The 25,215-nt window shown below is 38.5% G+C and overlaps 1 protein-coding gene across 1 annotated transcript; it reads right to left on the bottom strand.

Annotated features, from left to right (window-relative positions):
- Nucleotides 1–67: 67 nt before the first annotated feature.
- On the bottom strand, nucleotides 68–25,215 carry slc30a2 (solute carrier family 30 member 2). Its single transcript, XM_085246543.1, has 8 exons — nucleotides 24,834–25,215; nucleotides 14,727–14,938; nucleotides 13,729–13,875; nucleotides 12,111–12,264; nucleotides 11,544–11,763; nucleotides 8,627–8,732; nucleotides 5,788–5,922; nucleotides 68–5,551 (listed from the first exon to the last, which is right to left on the bottom strand). The coding sequence occupies exons 1-8, from the start codon at nucleotides 24,914–24,916 to the stop codon at nucleotides 5,406–5,408; spliced, it is 1,203 nt and encodes a 400-aa protein (XP_085102669.1). The 5' UTR covers nucleotides 24,917–25,215; the 3' UTR covers nucleotides 68–5,405.

Raw genomic sequence — 25,215 nt, 5'->3', positions numbered from 1 at the left:
CTCCAGTCTTTATTTCCTGTTAAACTTTTAAACTAAAATAATCCAGCTTCTTTCCATCATCAGCAGTCTTTTATTTCACTTTACAAAAACTGTTGCCACACATAAAAATGAAATATCAAACATCACACATGTGACAAGTGGATCGTATGTGACATCACAACACAGACAAATAGGACTTTTTGGGAACCACTTTTTGTACATGGAAGATAGATATATTTACACATGTACACACAAAATCACATTATTTGACATATTTACAACAGTTACACAAATTCTAATTGTCACAAATGGCAACGGCACAATAACAGAGCATTCTCAGACATTAGATGTTCAGAGTGAACAAACAGGAAATGTTTTTCCTTTATTTTATTTTTTCTTGGAATGAAATAAACTTTATAAAGCTTCAATTGTAACAGTAGAGCCCGTATAGGAGAACTGCATGTATATCAAAACCAGTGCAGTAAAATGCATTGGTCTTTATTATATTTACTTGGTTTTAACCTAAAATCTGTAGGTGTTGGGTCCTTTATATATTCTCATTTTATAATTTCTAAAAGGAAAAAAATATATAGGATCTCTAAAAATTGGTGAAAATATAGAATTTTAAAGAAGATTTTATTCTTTGATTGAACCTCCACATGGTGCGTCTACATATTCTGACTGGCAGTTGAACAAGAAGCTACTTACAGTACATGATATTGAATAACAGCTAACAACCATGCAAGCTCTTGGATCAGAATGGACGTGAATTCGGCAATTTCAATGCATAATTGTCCTTTAATTTAAAGCAACAGTCAACAGTAACACTTGATAGCAGCTGGGAAGCATTACAGGCATGTTGGCGGACTCATTGGCTTTTTTATGGGTGTAAAATAGCTTTTTTTTATTATTATATTTTCTCAACCTGAAAGAAAATACAAACTAAATCTGAAATCTCCATAAAACATGCTGTGGGTGTTTGCGGATCTAAGACAGTGAATTTTTATAATGTTGAAGATACCCAGCTCCACCATCACCTCAAAATGTTTTAGAATGAAACAACCAGAGAGCAAGTCCCAAGGTGATGCCCTCTAAAATTTCCGGTTTGGTCATAAAATAGCTTAACCTCTCATGCCAAAGGAGGGAGGCACTTAATAGATAATCACCATAATCATGTTGCTCTAAGACTTAATTTACATATTCATTGTCCCCAGAGGATTAGATCTAATAGAAAAAAAGAAAAATTATCGTGAATTTACACGTAAATCACACCAAAAGCAATGGATACATTAAAATAGTGGACATTTTCCATTAAAATGCTGTGTATTTTTTATGTAAATATATGTAATTGTAAGTCTAAGTGCTCGGTTCTAAGTGCCATCTTCAGTGTAACTAATGACCTCTCTGTGAAGCGTGCTGTGGATATTCATGGTCCCCAGAGGATGTCTCAGTTAAACTTTGATTGTGATGATTGCATTACCCCTTCTCCCAGTGCCATCACCAGCTCAAGATTTTCTGCACTGTGCAAAATGAACTAGTACAAACCAATTTAATGGAGAGCTTGCTATGAAAATGTCCCCATTCCTGCTCCCCAGAGGAGGTATCTTTACATTTTTCTTTATAAATTATCCAGTTTGTCTTTTTGTGACCCTTTAGGCCAAATTATAACTTTTGAAAAGATTGGTGTGAAACTTCCTGTGGCTATTCATGGTCCCCAGTGGACAATGTGATTACAGCCCATTCTTAAAACTATCATCAGCCCAAACTTTCTGCTTGCTAGCTTGTTCTTGTCCTCTAAGCACCCCAACAGCTACATCATGATTTTGAACACAAACAAAACAAACTGTTGGCCAGATTGATGTAAATTTAGTGGGGGTGGGGTGGAGGGGGGGTCCTCTGCATTCATTCTGTGATTGTTTTTAGTTAAAGTACAGTATATGAACACTACACTATATGAGTAAATGTACTGGACCACACCTCTTAATCTTTAAATAGAGGTGTTTTCAGTCCTATTGCCATAAGCTTATCACATTAAGCATCTAGCCATGCGACCTGCCTTTGTAAACATTTGTGAAAGAATGGGTCACTTTAAAGAGCCCAATGAATCTGAACACAGTACAGTGATAGGATCCACAGCAACAAGGTATTTCATGAAATTTCTCCCTCCTAGAAATTATATGATCAGCTGCAAGTGGCGCAGCTCCTGTAGGTGTGGTGTGTAGGTGTCCCATTACTTTTGTTCATATAGTTTTTCTTGTCTTCATATTTATGTGTTTCTCTGTAGTAGACTGACTGACAGTCACTTTAAACAAACTGGACCCTGGACTAATCTCTTGGGCTTCTTGGTCTATGTTCAGTAATCTGTCTACAATTCTGGTGAAAGTTAACAAAATGTTTAGGTCTCTAGGCCCAGTCTCTTATTTGGAATGCCTTTTGAATTTCTCCTAGCTCTTTGGGATTGGTTGGATCCCAGTACAAAAAATAAGCATTGCCTTCTTCTGTGGTCAAAAACAAAGCAAAACAAAAATATAACAGATTTGTGTCAGATATGCATAAAGTCATAGCCCAGCCCCAGTCTATAAAAAGGTAAGAGGAAGCTGATGCTTCATGACTTGCAAAACATGAATGGATGGAGAGCAGATGGATTGATGAAAGCCCAGGAAATGGAGAAACATACAGTAGATGGATGTCTGCAGGAAGAATGAGAGAGAGATAGATGACAGCAGCTGAAACTAATCGTCCGGCTCCAGAACTAAATCATTTTTGCCCTCAGACCCAAATGTCCACTCAGATCTGACAGTGGAGGTAGGTGAATGCTTTTTCAGTCTGACACTTTCCGTTCATTTTCCTTCTGCTCAATCCATATCGATACTCTGCCCACCATTATATAAACAGCTCTGAGCTACACATGCAACACAGATTTGATCGTGTCTGTTTTTAAAGGTCGCTTTGGAAAGCTAATCGTGATTCTGAAACTCTTTGTTGTCAAAGTGCTTATCAATCATGAGAAGGAACACGTTTCCCTTTGTTTGGTAGAAACATGAATACGTCTTTATGTATTTTCTAAAGTGAAAACAAAAGTGTGAACTTATATGTGAGTTTATTACTGAAGAGCTGCACACATTTTGCATGTGACACATTTAGTGCCACATGCCTCCAACATTTCCTTTTAAGGATGAACATTGTTCTTTAACAATTTAATTGTTATGTCCTTTCCTGTTTGTGTCTCATGACGTCCCTGTGGTCTTTAGTAACAGCACAATGTGGTCTTTGGTGACCAAGAGTACAGACAAAATTAAAAGATTTTTAAAGAGTCATTCTTATTCTTACTCATAAGACAGCATGTTACAGGTACTTGAAACATGCACAAAGAAATGTCAGAAATCAATCATCAGTGAGCTTTTTAACACTTTAGCACTAAAAATATGTTATGCTTGCAAGCCTTGCATAGAGATGACTACACTATAGTGGGTCTGGTAGAGCTGATACAACAAATGTGTCTGTAGTAGAGTTTCATCAGGTGCTCCATATTAACATCTGCAGCAGATGATATAGCTTATGCCTCTTATTTATTACCTTATGTTCTTGTTACAGAGTAAAGCTGATGTTCATAAATTAATTGGAAACATTTAATTAATAGCCCAGAAGATAAACTGAAAATTACTTTGGACAAACATCTGCACAGATGCCTTTAATCACGTCAGCAAAATCAATCTCCTGTGGTGCTTTAAAAGTGTTTTTAATTATTTATTTTTTTTAGCAATTTGAAGAAGACTTTGAGGAGACTGTTCCTGTTTTGTGGAACTTAACTTACACTAATTTCACAGTTGATTGAATTAAAGTGTTTGAGTGATTCAGCATCTTTTTGAAAGAAGAAGGGATTTTACTACAATTACTGCCTTTCAATTGTAGAAGACAACTATAAAAAAATACTTGCAAAATTAAAAACGTGCAATTCATCACCCTCCACAATGGCTTAATTTTTTAAAGTCATTTTATCATTTAAAATGAGTAAGAAAGTTGCATTAATCAAGAAGTGGCTGAAAAAAATATTTTCAGAAAATTCCTCAGATTTATTTATTTCTTTGTTGTTCAAATGTCTGACATGGGCATCCTTCCTTCTGACCAGCAGAGGGCGACTCCTTGAGTTTCAATGAGGCTTCTGGTTGTACAGAACTCAGTGGAACAAAGAAGCGTCACCTCTCTTAAGTCAGGACCTCAATAAACACTTTCTTTGAACGTCTATTGTCTCATTATCGAGTAACACTTCTTATGTAATGCAACATAATATTAACTTTGTAAACTGTGCTAATTATTAGATTCACAAAGGAAGGATTTACCTTACTGTAGGAATAGCTATAAGCCTAATCACTGTATGTGCTCATTTATTTGGCAGTGTTTTCTGTTTACTTACATTAAGCCTGAAATGAAACATGCTGAGGCGCAAGTAAAACAGAACTGTTATTTTTTTAAAAAGAAACAAATAAAAACTTAATACACAGTGACATCAATAAATAATGTCACTGTGTCTTTAGGGTGTTTTAATACAGAATTTATGGTAAAGTATAACTCATAACTTCTGAATTTTAGCTGGTATGACTGTTCTTAATTTAAAATAGGGTGTCTGATGGAGAACAATTACTATTATTGATCATTTCTATGCATCACTTATATCTATTTTCAACCTTGAGCTTGTGCACAGGCATTTCCACCAAAAAAGTGGTACTTGTGACCAAAAGTGGGCACCATCTCTACACCACAAAATGTCTTATCCCAAAGATGGACATCTGTCATTATGAAGGAACTACTACATAAAGTTATTTCCATGATAAGTACTCGAGTTTCTGCCAGTAACTTTACAGATAACCAGTGGGCTGATTCTTAAAAGGCACCAAGGTAGAACAGAGCAGAACTGGCACCATATTACTGAAAATAAGATATTAGTGGTCCTTAAATAAATAGTATTGTGATGTGATCTTTGTTTTGTTGAGGAAATTAATTAGAAGAGGTCAGATTTTTGGTAAAATGTGTTTTTTTTTTCAGGGCCCTACTTTCCTTTATTCTTGAAAACTTCCTTACAAGCTAGCACCAGCAACCCCAAGGACAGCTTCACCCTGATGATTCTTGTGAAATTGTCTCAGTTTGTGATGGAAATAAAGCATGCCACCCCTTTTTGAAGGACTTTGAATGAACTGGCATATTCCATGTTAGCATGGAGCTTTGGTATCAGGACTCTACTATCAGCACAAGGATGATTTCACTGTCAAATCTTTTAAAACTTAATGGCAAAAACAACCCAAAAATTCTTTCCTTGAAGGGAAGCTGCTCTGTGAATACATCCCTCACGACTCCAGACCACCAGGAGAGAATGACAATCTGTCTTAGTCATCCATGTCCTGCTGGGTCCAGTCCACTCTGGTTGTTTATCAGTCACTGGGGTCCTGGCAGTGGGAGCAGTAGCTCATGTCTTCAGAGTAGAGCTCTACCTGGATGGTGATGCTGTAGAAACCAAACTTGGTGTGGAGTAGGTCAGTGGCCTCCTGCAGCACAGACTGCTGGTCAGTGCCCTCCTCTGGTGGTGAAACAAGAAGGTAAAAATGAACAGAGTGAGTGTGGTTTACTCTACTGTGGTCTGTGAGGGGTGTAACTCAGAAATCCACATTTCGTATCACAGTTTTCTCTTCCCATATCGGAATATGCCGGCTAATGCTCATCAGCCATGTGGAGCTTTTAATGTCGGGTTAAAGTAGCCTTAATTCCCTGTGCCTCTCACTGTACTATGCACTGTAGATCAGTGTGTTACTTTACCTACAGCCAGGTGAACAGAAACCAGCGCCTGGCCCAGAGTCAGAGCCCAGAGGTGCAGGCAGTGCATGGACTTCACAGCTTTCACAGACAGCAGCACCTCCTTCACCGAGTTAAACTCGATTCCTTTAGGGGACCCTGAAAAACAACGGGCCATCAAAATTAAGACACACCAAGTTAACAGTACGTCTGTGAATGTGTGGCTCACATGCAAACAGTCTGCTTCAGATACACAGAGACTTTGTAGAGCTGATTTTGGCCTGGTATACAGAACAATATTATTCCTTGATAAGCACACAGTGATATATTTTATTTTACTGATCTACAGGTGGAAAAGAAGTCAAATTTGACTAAAATCATGACTAGTTATACAGTAGTTAATTAAAACTAGTCACTACAACTATAGAGACAATGTGTAGGAGGCATTCCTGCACATGAGACTAAGGTAGTTGCATGACTGCCTTCAAAATTTGTTTTGTGTACTACAATATCTATTCTGAAGATCTTAAATCTGGGAAATATTTCTACGTTAAGATTATAAAAACACTAAAACTAACAGTGAAAGTAATAAAAATAGGCTAAAATTGGACATTTCAAACTATATAAACAGACAAACCTAAAAGGGAAACAAAAAAGTAAATTCAACCCAAAAAAAAATATAAATGCAAACTAATCATAAATACAAGTATTAAAACTCTGATGTATGTATACAGTATTACATCAGATACATGGCTCTCATGCACGTTATCATTTTGCTCATTGACACCAAACTGTTTCAAAGATGCCCAAAAGCTACTTTGGGTCATCGTGTGAAAGTTCAGTGACGTGCAGAGACTTGGGTGATCTAACATCTCAGGGCATCCCCAGGATGTGACCATCTGTCCTCTTTGTTCTGTGCTAGGAAAACCACAGACGCGTTTCTCTGCTGTTTTACACAAACATGCCATGTGGAGCTTGGAGACATACATATCTGAAGCCATGAATACTTCAGTTAGGCTCCAAATATGTTGTTTTTTGCACTTCTACGTGACATAACTGTCCTTTGCAACATGTGATGTTAACCTTTTTCATACCAGGTCAAAGCCTGACAGCTGGATCCTAGCTGCAGGCATCATGGTCAGAAATATCACATAAGCTTAATTTAAAGCAATATTCAACCTTTCTCAAAAGAGTTTTTTCTAATAAACAGCATAAACTGATGCAGGGTAGCTGCATGCTTGTTTCTGAGCGTTGACCTAAAACAAGCTGCTGGCTTTAACAGCAGTGTTACTGAACTTTATAGGTATTGGTAGGCTGGCGGTTTCTCCCTTTTCCAATCTCATATCAAGCTGAGACACTGAATTTATAGCTTGAAGAGTCAGGAAATAAAAATCAGATTTATGTTTGTTGGATTTTTTTGTGTTTTTTTCTTTGGCTCGTATTCCTGTTTATCTACTTTTCGCGATATCGGGCACCCATGAATATAGCAAAGGTAGTTTGTGGTGTTTAAGGCAACAAAAATATAATTAGAAAAACTGCACAATGTATTTTTCCACCAACTGTGATAGATTTACCAAAAAAAAATGTACAAATGAAATCAAATCCACCAATTTAGTTTTAAGCAGTTTCACCGGGAACTGTGTTGTTGTTTTTTTCATACTAAACTATTGCTAACCAAAAGAAGCATGTAATTGAAATTACAGCAAGGGAGCTGCCATTAATCATTACATTCTGCTGTTAGCCTGAGCTTCTTGTTACGGGCAGTTGCACAGTTTCTTCTGCACAGTAAGGCCTCGATTATACTCTGCTTCAAACACAAACAGCTGGAGAAACCACGGCATCCATGTTTGGTGCATTGTAATGCAAAGTCTCTGCAGCTGAGTCTTCACTTGCAGAAAAATGAAGCAGGCATGCAAACATCTGCACAGACATGAAGAAGAAATTTAAGTCACTCTAAGCCAAGCCTAGAGGAGGAGACGCTATAACAGTTATATTTTTATTTCATCTTATTTTATCTTTATTTAGATTTCAAACTGAAAGGGTGTGACAGAAGCTACAGCTTATATAACATCTGCCCTTGATGCCACAATCATGTAAGGAAAATTGTGAACTAGATTTTAAACCTCAGATTTAACACAATAAAAGAAGAAAAAGAAATAATAATCATTCATGTCAAATCCAGCTACAGATGAACCCGTTGTATCGAAAGCATCTTCACATTAAACATTTATCACAGTATTGAAAAATTTATTTTTCTGGACGATCTTTTTAAGAAGTTTCAGTGTGATGCAGGTTTTTCTTTCAGGACAACAACCTTAGGACACAAAAACTGGCCTGACTTCATACTGGACTTATTGGATTGGATTTGTTATAATTCCATTTTAAGAACTTCTGGAGATATTATGTTGCAATTGTACATTTTATGCTTTGAATCAAATTTTTGAACTTCAATGTGTTTAATTAAATTATAATAAATAAATAAATATCAAATTTATTGACTTACAACAGGGTTTGTTATCATTACATGGGTTTTTGTTTTGTTTTTTTGAGTAACTGCATTATAATTTCTGACAAGAGTTTGTGAGTTTTTCAAATACATGTTTTTCCATTTTGAGCCCACAACGTCAGTTCCCTCCTGCACTCAAAGACAGGCATTTCTATCTGGAGAACCCAGTATGTAGATAGATCAGTGGCGCAACAAGCAAGAGGAAAAACACATATGTAAATCTGGTGTGAAGTACCCCTTTTGCATAATAACAAAAATACTTTATACTTCATGGGAACTATCAGGTACAGTATATGATTCCACTATTAAAATATGAAAAAGTATTTCGAACATAAGAAGCTGTTGATTGTTTAATACCTTCCATGAGTATCCTAAAGACGTCTCTGAGGATGGTGACAGTGGTGCAGAGAACAAAGACAGAAAATAGGAACGTGCAGATGGGGTCTGCGACTTTATACTCGGGCTGAAAGAGAGAAAAGAGGTTAAGGACACTTTAAAGAGCAAGGAAAAGGGCGTCAGATGGCACAGTCATGAGGCACTAAAGTGCTCCAGGCAATGGCGTGTCCAGCGGGGTGGCCTGGGGGGGCACAGGCCACCCCCCAAACCAGACTGGCCACCCCAGGTGCCACCCCAAAGGCAAAACAATAAAATTCAATCAAATATCAAATGTCCGATTATGTTTTCACGGTGACGCTCAGATATCCGAGTGTAAGTGAATGCAGCATCGCTTCTGCGCTATGCGCATCACGTTAGCAAAGGTAGGAGAGCCAAGCGCGAAAGATGGCACTGCAGGAAACAATTTTTCGGTGAAAGAAAATGAGGACAGAATAAATGTCCCGGTAAGTAATATCAAGTTTGCTGAGTTTAGTAAACTTCGGTGAAATTAGAATACCAAGGAAAAAAATAACACTTAAAGAATTATTGCAGCTGTGGAATATTTCAGACAGTATGCTACTGAGGGGAGCTAACATAAGAGTTATGAGTTATAAGATATAATCTAAGACGTAACATTGCTGTATGGAGCTGCAGATTTGGTTGCAGGTTAACATAGCTGGACTGGCCATCGGGCATACCGGGCATATCCCCAGTGACTTATTTTTTATTTTTTTTGTAATGGCATGAACAATGAGAGGTGGTGGATTGGCCAGATGCAGGTCGATGTGTAGAAATAACTCCGTTGTTTGGTGGTGGCTATGACGGGGCTTCCACAGAGGCAACAGGTGGATGAGGGAAGGGGAGGCAGGAGGAGAGACCCGAAGCAGCCGCCAGTCCGAGTGTCAGGTGAACTGAACTTCAGGTAAGAAGTTATGACCTGCAGTCTATCTGGGTCAGATATGAACCAATTTTATGTGGAGTTTATTTTCATGTTGCTGACTTTTTACTGTCAGTTGCAATAACTCATACTGCGTTCTAGCCAGTTTGACGGAGTTTTTATACAGCTGGGTGGTGCTATGATGTTACTGATAGTGAACTTTATTTTATTCATAATGTTAGTTAGTAGAGTTGCCAACGGCTCCTTAAAAAAATGGAATGGTCCCTCATTCAGAGAAAATATTACACGTTTCGTACTGAGCTGAGAAGAGACGCAGTTTGTCCCGGACTTTAGCTAGAATGGAAAAAAGACACAAAGCTGGATTTATTCTGTCTTTACGCTGCACAGCTGCCTCTTCTCTCATTCTCTCCCCCTCCCTCTCCTGTTGCTACTTCAATCATGAAACTGATCAATGATCAGCTGATCAGCTTTTCTCTCTTGTTTGTTTATCGCCCACTTTGCGCCAGAAAGAGGAAACCAGCGGATATTGCGCTAAACAACAGCAGCACGTTTAAGCTTGATCAGCTGTTGTTAGAATGTATTTAATATTAATTTCTAGTATCAGCTGATGTTTGCTGGAGCCACAGCTGTAAAGCTGCTGGTCATGATGTCTGTTTAGATATGTGGTGAGAGGGAAACATGAAGATGAAACCAAGAGATGTCCTTACTGAACCATCAGAGCTGAACAGGTGATGGAGAAACAGGTTTACCTTTTAGGTGACATGAATGAGTTGAAGTTATGAACTGTTTCTGAGAGACAAATAACACCAGGATCCTTTTTTATGTAGCTGACAGCTGGTAACTGTGCAGGGGCGGGTCTAGCAAAGTTTTGCCAGGGGGCCAGATAGGGCATTAACAGGGAAAGGGGGGCACAAAGAAATACTTTTCTTTCTTATTCTCATTTAAAATGTCTCGCTTTTATTAAATAATTATCTAAATCTTACAACCAAAGTTTTTATCTGACGTAAAATGTATAGAAATCATACATATACCAACAAGACTGTACATCACTGTCACAACAGCATTTGTTTTCATTCAAAGGCTTTATGGCTTTAATACCTGGTGGGCCGGTCTCTAGTCAAAATGCCCAATTTTTTTGTCCCAGTCCAGCCCTGCAGGTTAATACTGGCAGTGTCACCATGCCAGCTGACTGTATTTCATCATCAGCCAGTGTTGTTCTTTATCAATATTACCAAAGTTTACCATAAGGCAGCAGAGAAAGTATTTACTTGCTTTCAGGTTTTATTCAAATGTTAGTCTTTTCAGTTGTTTCCCCACTTTTTTCCTGTTTCAAAATCAAACACCAGTTTGTGAGAAGATTATCTTCTTTTTTTAACAGGCAGATAAAGTTTTACATTGGAACTGGCTAATTTGTCAATTGTTTGTTACAAATGTTCGTATTTTAATTTTCAAAAATGTTTTTGCCCAAAACATATGTGCACTATATGTCAGTAAAAATACTATGCAAATATTGATGTCCTTGAATGCTGAGTAAGCACTGACAAAGCACTGATTGTATCTCTTGTACTTTATCAACGCAGTATCTAAAAACTTTGCACCGTAGTGGTTAAAATCTCATTCTAATAAGAGTTAAAAGTGCATTTGGTTATTAGGTTTATAGGATTATTGAATTATGGTTAAGGGTTGGTAGAATTTTTTTTTTAAACATTATCTGCCAATTAAATCTGCCACCCTTCTCCAAATCTGTGCCCCTACCTGGCCCCCCCAACAAAAATTTTCTAGACACGCCACTGGCTCCAGGCACAAAAACAAGAACATCTTGCAACACAACAGAAATGCTTGAATCTTTCATCCATAATACATAAGAAACCATACACATTGTACACATTCAAATATAATTCTCTAATGCTCAGAATACAAATATGCTTGTACCTGTAAGCATGTCTTTGTGCTTTTAACATGACTCTGTTTTATATCATGTAATATATCTGTTTATCTGACCCGGAAGTAGATGATGGTCGCCGCCACCATGACGCCGACACTCTGCAGCAGGTCTCCCACCACGTGGATGAAGGCAGCACGGACGCTTGTGTTACCATGACTGCCGAGGAGGGCGTGCGAGTGGCCATGAACCACGGGGCTCTGACCATCCTCGTCGATCTGGTGGTAACCGCTGCCGTGAGCGTGGAAGGTGGTCGAATGGTGGAGGATGTACGCCATGCTAGAGAAAGGAAACGAGACAAAGGGTCATCAGTTGTATTCGCATGCCTTGCTTCATGGCACTCAGGAAACAGTCCATCATTTTTCTCAATCAGATCCTCCCTTTTGCTTCTTGCATCTGGTCTCATTAGACCGAGATGTCAGTAGAGGAAATGTGAGTGAGGTCGCCATGGTTACAGCCATCTTTTAAATACTGTCTATGGTTTTTTTTAGTAAAATATTTGTAATTTTTTTTATTATTAGTAAAAGTAATGGTAATATTATGTAATGGTGTCAATAGCAGCAGCATACATTGAGAGCAAAGTTTTTACAAGCGTTAATATACTTTTAAAGGTGTGAAGCACTCACACAATATTGACGATGACAGCACAGCCAGAGGTGACCAGCATGACGTGTCCATCAATCTCATAGTCGTTACGTACGATCCTCTCAATGGCCAAGTAGACCAGAGCTCCAGTGACGATCCAGATGGACATGACGGAGATGAATGCCCCGAGGATCTCTGGAAGAAGAAGAAAATCATGAACCTTTATTACTTTATTGTAGTCATGCAGTTCATCACAGATAATAAGGAGGCACATCTACTGTATGCTGCTGACCATATACTTTTAAAATTAAACTGCTTCTTCTGAGCTTAAACTAAACTGACTTTACTAATACGTTGATGGCCTCAATCACCAGTTCCCTGTCTTAGTAAATGCAAGTTAATGTTCATCTTGTAAATGATGGTCAATATAGCAGGCTACACTTAAACTCTACACCATATGAGCCTCCCGCTGTACTTCAGTCAGAGTCATTACTTGCTCAAAACAAGTGGTCTCAAAATAGCAAAAAGATTTCAGATCAAGGCTTTAAAACAGGAATTCATAACTAATGGATGATTTCATAGATGCCAAGTCTGTCTTAATAGGTGTTTGTTTTTCCAAGGGTTGAGGCTAAACACTGCGCTCTCTATAATCTGTATCTGGAATCTGTCTATATAATTTCTCCTTGTGTAAGCCACCACGTGAACATCATGCACCTGATATATAGGACAAATCATTTAAATAAAAAAAGGATGAAGACAGTATTTTTTCTTAGTATAAAAATGCTCCCAGGAGAAGGTTAGCAGAAAATCGATCTATCCATTTTCTGCCACCTGCATAGGACTGTGTCATGATACTAGCAGTCTTTACAGAAATGAGCACAGCTTCCAGCTCTTGTGACACTAAAGTGTTCCCAAGCCAGCCGAGAGACATGATTTCTGCAGCGTATCCTGGGTCTACTCCAGGTCCTCATCCCATACTATGCCAGAAACATTTCAGCTAGGAGGTGGTAGGTGTGTTACTCAGATAGCCAAACCACCTTAATTGTCTCCTTTCAAGGAGGAGAAGCAGCAGACTGACTGCAACTAGAAATCCCGTTGATAAGAATTATGAACAAAGTTGGTAACAAAGAGCAACCCTTTACCAAACTGCAGCACCACTGGACTCTTGGAGAACCAGAGGGACATGTTTAAATGCCTTCTTCACAAAACGCATCAAAACTGAAGGAAGGCCACATCATTTCTCCTGAATCCAAAGTTTATACTGTTTAGATTATTCTCTCCTGTATCTTGGTGTAGATGTTTTCAGGCAGGCTGATGAGAGCGATCACTTGAAGATAGAAAACAGCCTCTAGTTCCTTTTCTTAAAAAGTGAGATCATCAATCCAGGCTGACATTACCTGCCCCAACCTTTACACAGGGATACACCAGGGTGTGCAATCAGGATAGCCACAATACATCTAGTGACTCAAGCAAGTTGAGGCCATGTAGAGTTTATTTTGCCCATGTGCAGTTTACATGGACAAAATAAAGGAAAATCTACACAAAATAACTCAGGCCCAGGAACTCCTACAAATGACCAGCAATATAATGCATATACAAAATGTTTGTCTCCAGCATCCAGTCGACATGAAGCTGAAGCTGAATTCTTATTATTCTCACCTGATCTGTGCCAACCAAAGTTCATGGTTTTGGTGGGCGGTCTGGAGGAGATCCACAGGGAGAACAGGCTCACCATCATGCTGCCAAAGTCTGTCAGAAGGTGGGCCGCATCAGTCATGATGGCCAGGCTGTGGGCCAGGTAGCCTCCTGTAAATCAGGAGGAAAATGACACTGGGCACAAATGATAATGTATATGAGCCACGAGACTGCGTTTATAATAGTCTGCTTAAAGATAAGGAAAGACACATAATCCAACTCATGTCACTTTTTTTTTTGTGGTATGTACATAAATGTTGAATACGATATCCAAACAGAACAGAGCAAACAGAAAGTGTGAAGCTGTGTTTATTTTCATTCACATTTAGCTAATAAAAAAGATTTTTATTAAAAAGTGTGTCGTAGCTCGCCAACTGTGAAAGTACCTGCTGGGTAATAACATCTCTTTTAATAGCTTTTAAATACACCCATCTTAGACACTCAGAGGTATATTAAACATGTGATTTAAAGCCTCAGTTGCCTCAGGTAAAAGAGCGATTTTATTCTTTTAGATCATTTTAAATATCCGTGCAACCAGCCAGTGAATGTCAGCCACCATTTTATTCTCTTAACAGTAAAAAAAAGTTACACTATAAAAAGAAAAATGAACCTACACTTTTACAGGGAAATAAAGGAGTTCCTCAATAGTTCACCACTGAAGCATTTCTTGCTATGATGCTTATAATGATACTAACGTCTGCATGAACACTTGTCTGCATGATTTTTTTGCTCCTGTCAAAAGTGATCATTTGGTCAAATGTAATAGCTTCCTATGCTTAATAAATGCTTATAACCATCTTCTTGTCATAAGTATTGTGTCCCACACAAATCTCCACACTTTCTGGTGTGTGAATATAGGGAAGTTTATTTATGTCCAAATGGTTGAGAAGGCACATAACAAATTAGGTCACCATTCAAGCTGCTTTCTTTTCTCATTCATTTCTTTTCTTGGTGCTTCTCACCTATGACCTCGCCAATCATGAAGACGAGGCAGACTGCTGAAGCGATGTAGAGTTTCTTCTTGGCCAGCAGCTTGTCCACGCTCTCCTCGCATGCCGACGCTTTGGGGCCGTGGCAGTGAGTGCCGACGGGTCGTTTCAGCTCGATGGCGCCCGACATGCCTCCATTCTTTAAAGGGAAGTCTGAATAATGTTCTTTGGAGTCTGGAAAGGAGCTGCAGGGGGGCAGAAAATAAACAGTAGTATATTTTCACAGCTTGAATGAGTGAGCTTGCCATGAAGGATGCTATTATCACTTAGCTGCTGCTGATCAAACAATGTGACCCTCAAGCTGTTCCTCCTGAAGAACCTACCTATGATGCACAGGGCTGCCATTATAATCTTACACCTGCAGTATTGTGCTGTTGCTCTAGCTTTCAGTACCACATTTAAACATACTTGGTTACATCACCTGTATCAGCTGTAATGTTTGATTTTTTTCAGGTAATGAATGAACAGAGTTGTTCGCTGTGGTTTTTGATGTTTCATTTGTTATATATTTTTACGCATTTGTTTATTGTAAAGCTTTTATGTGACCTTCCCTGGGAAAGAAGGAAATTAGCAATTTTGGCATGTTTACATCTCACCTTTTTCTGCATAATGATGTGAGTTACTTGGACTATTAAATAAATAATAAATATAAAATAATAAATATGAGTGTTGTCACAGAGACAGTTCCCAGTTCAAACCCTAACTGACAAGCATGCTGGGTTAACTGGTAATTCTACACTGATCATAAATGAGAGGTAGATAAGATGTGCTCCAAAGCTCAGTTTTAATGCATTGTTAAATGAGGTCAGTGCAAATAGAAAAGCACTATATACAGTATAAATATTATAAATCATACTGGGCTGTTCAGACAGAAAACATTATATCTGAAGATGTGAGCTAGTCTGCAGTGTGATGGGTGCATTTAAAGATAAATCTACTTATTAAGAAAAAAAATTATTTTTGTATCTTCTAACCGACATGTCTGTTAAAACAATGTGATTTCAGCCTTAGTAAAACCCCCTGTCCGATCTCATGGAGGCCGGCTTTTTGTCCATCCTTGTAACAGCAGCACAGCTGAGGTGGGGTTTTTTAGCTGATGTTACAGCGCAGCAGATCATCTTTTGATAGAGTCCCCATGGTTTACAAAGTGGAAACCTGACAGAGTGCATCGCAGTCAGTGTTCACTTAAGTGAAAGAATGGTGTGCCGTTTCGTTCGATGAAGAACCCATTAAAATCGATTCATGTTGACAGTGAAGGAGGGTGAACAGACTGCCCTGTTTTACAGTCCAGAACTTCACGTCACGACTGCTCCTGAGTTTTAATAACTCATAAGCGCTCCATCTTAGGTCTTGTGCGTTGTGTTGTTTTCTATTCATCCAGGTTACAGCAGTGTTTTAATTGACAACAAATTTGTGAATGAAAGTCATATCTATCCAAAATGTTGTAAAACAAGCAAACAACAACAACGAATAAACAAACAGCAAACAACAACAAAAACCTTAAGAAAGTGTAACAATCCTTTGACAAGCAAATTATAAAATTAGTGCTTCTTGTGTATAATAAATCAGACTGTAAACTTGAAGCCAGACACTGCCCAAACATCAAACATATAACAACAAATAGATAAATGTTTTTTTAATACTCCATCCATCTATTTTATTTACCATTAATCCTATTAGGACTGCCAAGGTTTGGAGACTATACCTGTTGTTTGGCAAGAAGAAGGATGTACCCAGTACTGGTCACCCATCAACCACAGAGATTCACAGAGACAACAGACAACCATTCAAACCCAGTACCAGGTAATTCCAAAGGAATCTGAAGGAAGTTGATTAGAATACAAAAACATGTGTACACTGGACAATCTTTTGTCTTCAGAACTGCCTTAATTCTTATAGCACAGATGGAACAAGGTTCTGGGTCTAAAGGTTGCTGAGTTGACCTAATACCTAATAATCTGGCCTGTTTATTTGGTAATTTAGTAAATTAAAACAGTAGCAGTGGTAAAATAAATAATACTGTAATCATTTAATAGTTGCCATTCTGTTCATTTTGCACATAAATACAGAATCTTTTCATTTAACACCATCTTGCCCATCTACAATAAGATGCTTTTCATTTGAAAGTCAATTTTTCAGTGTTCAATCGGGACATTACAGATCTATGTATACTTGAACCCTAGCAAGATGCAGACCCGACTGGATTACTGCTGAGAATAAAAGAAAATGCTGACCTTTCCATTTATTTTCTATCTTTGTCTCTCTCTCTTACACACACACACACACACACACACAGGTTGCTGTTCTTATCATGCGTGGGGGAGGATTCGATGATGTGACTAATGAGGTGGAAAAAAGCTAATTTGGCCTCACTTGAGATAACCAGACACACACTTTAATGTCACACTCTTCACACAGGAGATTGCGAGCGCTGTACGATTATCACACACACACTCGTCTTCGAAGATGTCCAACCTCAAAAGAAGCAGCCAGGCGGAAAACAGATTCTGTTCAATTATACCACCGGGACACGAGAGAAAACCACACACACACACACACACACACACACACACACACACACACACACACACACAATGAAACCTTGGGGTGATGATAAATTCCAGAGTGTGCAGAAAAAAAATATCCTGTTCAAAAGATTCATGCAAAATATCCTCAGACATTAAACACACTGTGTGGCCTGCAGCGCAACATTGTCGGGGGTGGGGGGGGTGGGGGGGGGGGGGGTGCCTGTTAAGCAAACATCTGTGCCATTAACATCTGTAACCCTTCTGCCAAATTCAAACATAACAAGATTTTTTTTAATCTCTTTCTGAAGGTAAACTGAACAACAGTGAATGTTGGTGTATACATGTGTACATATATGCTAGTATATGCATTTGTATATAGGTGTGTGTACATATACAGTGGGGCAAAAAAGTATTTAGTCAGCCACCGATTGTGCAAGTTCCCCCACTTAAAATGATGACAGAGGTCAGTAATTTGCACCAGAGGTACACTTCAACTGTGAGAGACAGAATGTGAAAAAAAAATCCATGAATTCACATGGTAGGATTTGTAAAGAATTTATTCGTAAATTCGGGTGGAAAATAAGTATTTGGTCACCTCAAACAAGGAAAATCTCTGGCTCTCACAGACCTGTAACGTCTTCTGTAAGAAGCTTTTCTGTCCCCCACTCGTTACCTGTATGAATGGCACCTGTTTGAACTCATCATCTGTATAAAAGACACCTGTCCACAGCCTCAAACAGTCAGACTCCAAACTCCGCCATGGCCAAGACCAAAGAGCTTTGGAAGGACACCAGGAAAAGTATTGTAGACCTGCACCAGACTGGGAAGAGTGAATCTACAATAGGCAAGCAGCTTGGTGTGAAAAAATCAACTGTGGGAGCAATCATCAGAAAATGGAAGACATACAAGACCACTGATAATCTCCCTCGATCTGGGGCTCCACGCAAGATCTCATCCCGTGGGGTCAAAATGATCATGAGAACGGTGAGCAAAGATCCCAGAACCACACGGGGGGACCTGGTGAATGACCTGCAGAGAGCTGGGACCAAAGTAACAAAGGTCACCATCAGTAACACACTACAACGGCAGGGAATCAAATCCCGCAGTGCCAGACGTGTTCCGCTGCTGAAGCCAGTGCATGTCCAGGCCCGTCTGAAGTTTGCCAGAGAGCACATGGATGATACAGCAGAGGATTGGGAGAATGTCATGTGGTCAGATGAAACCAAAGTAGAACTTTTTGGTATAAACTCAACTCGTTGTGTTTGGAGGATGAAGAATACTGAGTTGCATCCCAAGAACACCATACCTACTGTGAAGCATGGGGGTGGAAACATCATGCTATGGGGCTGTTTTTCTGCCAAGGGGACAGGACGACTGATCCGTGTTAAGGACAGAATGAATGGGGCCATGTATCGTGAGATTTTGAGCCAAAACCTCCTTCCATCAGTGAGAACTTTGAAGATGAAACGAGGCTGGGTCTTCCAACATGACAATGATCCAAAACACACCGCCCGGGCAACAAAGGAGTGGCTCCGTAAGAAGCATTTGAAAGTCCTGGAGTGGCCTAGCCAGTCTCCAGACCTCAACCCCATAGAAAATCTGTGGCGGGAGTTGAAAGTCCGTGTTGCTCGGCGACAGCCCCAAAACATCACTGCTCTCGAGAAGATCTGCATGGAGGAATGGGCCAAAATACCAGCTACTGTGTGTGCAAACCTGGTAAAGACCTATAGTAAACGTTTGACCTCTGTTATTGCCAACAAAGGTTATGTTACAAAGTATTGAGTTGTATTTTTGTTATTGACCAAATACTTATTTTCCACCCTGATTTACGAATAAATTCTTTACAAATCCTACCATGTGAATTCATGGATTTTTTTTTTTCACATTCTGTCTCTCACAGTTGAAGTGTACCTCTGGTGCAAATTACTGACCTCTGTCATCATTTTAGGTGGGGGAACTTGCACAATCGGTGGCTGACTAAATACTTTTTTGCCCCACTGTATATGGATTTCTTGTCATCTTATTGCTCCATTTATTTTAATCTGTTCTGTTTATTTTGCCTACATTATCCTTATGTTCAGCACTTGTTCAACACCTGATGTCTTTTAAACATGCTATACAAATAAAGCTGATTTGACTAAAGGTGGACTTAATGGTGGTTTTACATTTATTAAGGGTGAAATGTTTTTGTTTGCACTTTCTTACTTTCTCATCCAAAAATCCTGGTGCAAATGAATACCTCATGAAGTTACTGCTTATTTTATTTGATCTTGGTAGTAAATTGCACTGTTCTTTTGGAAACTATATGGTTGTTGGTCAGCACTCCTTAATCAAGTGGCTCCTTGGCTTTAAACACTGAAAACACTCCCAGCCAACCGCAGTAATACCGCAGCTGTGCCTTAAACTGGCTCAGTAGCATTCAGCACTAATTTGTCAAGTCAAATAGTCAAATCCATTAATTAGGTGGACATATTGTGACTGTAATATTACCTGCAAAAAACACCCCCAGAGAATTGAAAAAAGTGTGTTTAAAATGATATTTGAAATGCAAATACAAGTTTACAATTATGTGTTTTTTGCAGTCTATTTATTTCAAAGTGGTGACGATGTTTTGACCCTGGTGGTGACTGGGCTTCAATTCTTTTAAGAAATAAAAACAAATTTGAAGAAAAAGCTTTTATGTTTGTTTGTAATGTGTATTTTCCTGTTCATGCATTTTATGTGTAACACTACAGACCTTAAAAAGAACAAAAGTTGTACAAACAACAAAAAAATATATTGGTGCATTTTAGTTTTTGCTTTCAGCGTTTAGTGCTAATAGTCTTAATGTTTTTAAGTCCTTTGGTTTAAGTCAGACGATCGCAGGTCAAACATAACTGTGTCTGAGCGTTTTCAGTAGGAGAGATTGCTCCTCGTGTTGACTCTGCAGGGGGGGAAAAATAACACAATGACCAAAATATTCATCGAAACAATCAAAAGTGTCGTCACTGAGACGTTCCCTGAGTGGGATAATTCACTCAGTGGTCTGTATTTAGGGATTTACAGCCCTCTGCTGACCCCGCCTCACTTTTGGTGTCTGGCATCAATGATTATTTTTCATTTAAATACAACTAACATAAGCACAAGAATGAGATGGTACTATAAACTGCCAAAAAACCTGCTTCTGCACTCCAAATATAATAAAAAAAAAACTAGTAATTATTAATGATACATGGCTCATATTCCTCTGGCAGTCATCCTCAAGTACTTTTTTCACTGCCACCCTTACAAATTGACGATATGGCAGACCCAAGGAGTCTCCTTAAGATTATTAACATTAGATTTTCTTTTCAAAGTAGATTTCATGTCTTTGTCAATACCCCACAGGGCAGGTAAGCAGCGTTTATTGTTGCCCAGCACCGGCAGCACAAACAGAGAGAGAGACTCCTCGGGGAAAAGTCAGTGATCTGTGAAATGAAATGAGATCTTGGAAGTCCAGCGGGGGAAAAAAACAAAATCATAAGCATTTAATTACAACTGCAATCTGCTGTATCAGAACATCCCGCAGCACTTTTGTTAACAGACAGAAGAATCTCTGCAGCGAGAAACTACTGAGCAGTGTTTTATTATGCATATTAATATTTCAGCAGACAAATCAGTGGAGTACAGAATGAAAGTGATTATCATCTTATTATATCCTCATCTTTTTGTTTTATCACTTGTGATGTGCAGGCTTTAGTAAATAGGCAGTGTCTATATATATGTTTGTGTTTGTGTGTGTGTATATATATACACACACACAAACACACACATTACAGTGTTGTAAATTTGTGTTTTATACAGATGCTACATTTGTTTCTAATATTTTAATTAGAGGTTTTGAAAGCTTTACACTTGGTGAGATCTTGGTCAACAGTCCATGTTTTTAACCTTAATAAAAGGCCCTGGTTTTATCCAGATGATCCGGCTTTTTTATGTAAACAAAAACATTTATTTTTAAATGTTTGTGAATGACCCATGAGATTTGCCTTTGTTTTTCCCCAGAGAGAAGAAAGGTCCACATCAGTGCACCATAAGTCATGTTTACAGTTTACGATGATTTCACATCACATTGCAGACCGAAGTCACATTTCCTTTTCATCACTGGTCTTCAATCTGTAATATTTATTCTCATGGATTAGATTAAATCCCTAGTGACACGCCTATTATGTTGTATATTAAAATGTATATTAACAGAATTTGTTTTCAAACTCTCAATAAAATCCAATATGGTCGCATCCATTAAAATGACAACCACTTGATGTGCCTCAGCCTTGGGACCTCCCACTGAAATACCAGGAATAGGAATTATTTGCTTACATCAGTGGTTTTTAAACTGTGGGAGCTGATACAGGTGGAGTCTGACCAATCAAGGAAAATATGCAGTGGACTAAAGTTAAATAGATCTGGTTTTTCTGAAATTAAATGTGCTGACTATTATTTATTTTTTTCAAATTCAAGTTTTCTGGGGTGTGGACCTTTTGCCTTCTTTTTTGTTTTCTGGGCATGCCAGAAAACATTAAGTAACCACTAGTGTACATTAAATACTTAAATACCCCAGTTTCAATGCATCTCCCTCTGGTGGTCAATGGTTCACTCTTCAAAAATGGGACTTTTGAGTTCTGGGAGATTGAAAAATTGTTGAGATATGTATGACAGCTTGTTCCTGCCACATAAATAAATAAATAAATACTTACTTAATTTTAAGTTTTGAGTGATTTTCTCAGAAATTTGAATTAGTTCAAACTTTGAGATAATCAACCTAATATTTTGACATAATAGCTGAACTCGGTGTATCCAGAGATGCCTAATTTAAAAAAGAATACACATACACCTATTGCTTATGTTTCGTGCGTGGAAACCAAAGAATCACAGGCCTGCCTCCAATGAATACAGCACATTTAAAGCAGTACTGTAGATGCCTTTTAGCTATAACTACTCCTGCTTGGTGCTGAATGACTTACTGACATTTGACTGAAAAACAAGAACAAGAACAAGAACTGCTGTGCCTTTAATATCAAAGGTTTTAATCTCCTGATTTTGGCTTTGACTAAAAATGTATTTTAATGGTCAGAATTTATTTTGCACATTTACTCTGATTAATGACAAACATTTAACAAATCTGCAGGAAGATGGAAACAGCCTTACTGAATCCACAGCACCATCAATTGGTCATCAGAGTAGTTACTGATCACTAAACGGAGTGAAAGATTTTTTGTATTTCTTTTTAACCCTGGTAACCTCAGACTCATGGCTAAAGCTTGTAAGTGGTCCACAAAGCAAAGTTTAAACATCATCAGCATAGCCATCAGTTAGATGTTGCAAACACTTTAAAAGTGAATTACATGGACGGATTAACCTCATTAGAGGTACCTGGGTAAGGATCAGTTCGCGCATCCCTTCTTTCCTCCTCAAACAGTCAGGCACTTACAAACAAATACTTTGAGTTTTTTTTTATCTCAACTTACTAATTAATCATCCAATCACTTTTGTATTTGTTACTCATCCATGTTAAATTGATTTGTAATGATCTTTTACTCTATTTTCTGACATTTTATAAATGGATTAGCAATCATTGTTCCAAACTTATGCAAGCTCTTTTCTTATCATTTTCGTTTTTACTATACTTGAAAAACAAAACAGCAGATTCAAGCTGATAAAACAGAACTTCGGGTTGAGCCCTCCGGTGATATTTGGCGGTGGAAATTAAATGAATTCTAAGTGATAGACTGAGTAAGTCTGACTTTGGAATCCTTGGATGCTCGTATTTATTTTATTAACTTTAATGCTAATGTTTACATCTATTCCTGTGTTTTTGATTACGAGTTCTGCTGATTCTAAAATACATCAAAAAATACTGTAGAAACATTTGTGAACAATAAAGGTCACTTTACTGCCAGCTGGGGAGGAAAATGCTAAAGGTGACACTGTAAACACATGCGTGCACTTGCACGAGAACGGCGCAAATGGTGCATGAAATCCCAAATGTAGCGCCATATGCACATCTGTCTGTGTTTCTGAACACTTCTTTGAATCCCAAATGATCAGTAGGCCTATTTCACTTATTTCTACAAAATCATGTTAGAGCAATGTGCTTTTTTATTTGATTGATTCAAAATACATAAATAAATACAATACAAAGGCCCTGCAAGTTCGCACTAATATTTGCAAGTAACTAACCCTGTAAAACACGTGTTTCCCACCCGGTGGAGCTTCCCTTTTTCTTCTCCTGCTTTATAACGCGTAAAGTTTCTGCCACCTTATCTCTTTTTAATCGTGTTGTATCTGGAAATTATCTTTTAAAAAATAAATAAATAAAACAGCCAGTTTTAAAGCGTGAAATCAAAGGCATCGATTCACTTCCACCAGCTTCACTGACTTAAAAACAGTTGATCAAAGAGGTGGAAACGTGCATCATGAGGGCCTCTGAAGGCTGAAAATAACAGATAATTCTGCAGGATTATGATTAATGGCTGAGTGGGCGATTGCATTTAATTTTCCTCACGTATTTCATATTAAAGCGAGAGAGCGTCTCCACCTGTTTTTTTCTGCAGCGCGTTGAAAAATCACCAGGTGTGTTTCTGCAGCAGCCGGCTGGATGTTGAGCAAACAAAGCTGATGCACATGTTTGCATCAGCTTTGACTGTGCGCATAAAATCGTCTTTTTTTTTTCTTTCATTTGCTCCGCCATCTATATTTTAAACTCGGTGGTTTTTTAAATTAAATTATTAAAAGTGGTGTTTTTACACGTGGGCCTCTTTAAAATCCTATACAACTTATTTCTATAATGTGGGAGCTATTTGTTAAATACGCCAGAAAAGGAGCGCATTCCAACTATGTTTTAATATTTTTATTATCCTATCCTAGAATTAAAAATTCGAACCAGCTTTGTGTATGCTTTTTAGTAATATTCTCTGCTGTGTATTTTTTGTATCAGCAGGTTTAAGCACCTATGGATTGTGTGTGTGTGTGTGTGTGTGTGTGTGTGTGTGTGTGTGTGTGTGTGTGTGTACCCTCTGTGATTGCAGGCTGGAGCCTCTGCTAATGACAGATGATGAGTTTTTAGCATTGCTCAGTGAACTGGCCCCGGGGCCATTTGTCACAGGCTGTCCAGAAACAAGCCAAGCATGGAAATGAATTTGTTCATTCACATAAAACAACCCGTGAGAGCCAAAGCCTGCTCAACGTGCACTATAACAACCACTCTCGGTGCGCCTTCATTACGCACGTTTATAAGATAATGTGCAACAATAGTGGATTCTTCCTGCATCTATCTTAAAATTATAATTTAAAAAATAATATTTTGAGTTTTCTATTAAAAATGTTGATGTCCTTAACAAAATCTGCTTACTTGCATTTTTCTTTAAGTGTCAGCAAACAAAGAATTGTTGTCGCGCCCCCCCCCCCCACACACACACACATTTTATACACAGTTTATGCCCCAAAATGACTAAATGTGTTCACATAACTTCGTCCTACATGTGGTATTATTCTTCATGCGGCTGCAGTGATACGAAGCAAAGCATTTCCCCACCTTTGCAGTTTTAGTGAATATGTCTTGGCATTCTTCTCGTCTATGAGGTGAGATTTTTCCGAATTTCCAGCATTATTATCCATTTTGCAGCCAGCAGTCAGTTGGTGTCCTGTCCGAGAGGCAAAAAAGTACGACTTTTTTTTCTAAGGTGAAGATGATGCAGGTGAGAATCGACCGCTCCGGTCTTCCTGTTGTGTAGTTAGCGCGGGGAAAACTCAGGCCGAGACCTCATTTCTGTGAGCGCAGAGACTTCAGTACAAACGAGGAAATTCCTTCATTGCAGTGCTGAGAGGCAGGAGGAGGAAACCACATGCGGCTTTTTCTGAGGGAGGTTTTAATTTGGTCTGAGTTGTAGGTTCGAACGTGGAGCTGCAGCGGCAGT

This window comes from Mchenga conophoros, linkage group LG15 (genome assembly GCF_057382185.1).
Source record: "Mchenga conophoros isolate Kocher_MC1m ecotype Shallow Benthic linkage group LG15, M_conophoros_male_GT1.1, whole genome shotgun sequence".
Taxonomy (NCBI): Eukaryota; Metazoa; Chordata; class Actinopteri; order Cichliformes; family Cichlidae; genus Mchenga; species Mchenga conophoros.
This window is presented reverse-complemented; position numbering and strand designations above follow the sequence as displayed.

Excerpts from the sequence above, each read along its gene's own strand:
- slc30a2 (XM_085246543.1), bottom strand. The coding sequence starts at position 24,916 with ATGGATAATAATGCTGGAAATTCGGAAAAATCTCACCTCATAGACGAG. Across the intron at positions 12,265-13,728 it reads CTTTGGTTGGCACAGATCAG|AGATCCTCGGGGCATTCATC; the intron begins GTGAGAATAATA and ends TTCTTCTTCCAG. Across the intron at positions 8,733-11,543 it reads CGACCATCATCTACTTCCGG|CCCGAGTATAAAGTCGCAGA; the intron begins GTCAGATAAACA and ends TCTCTCTTTCAG.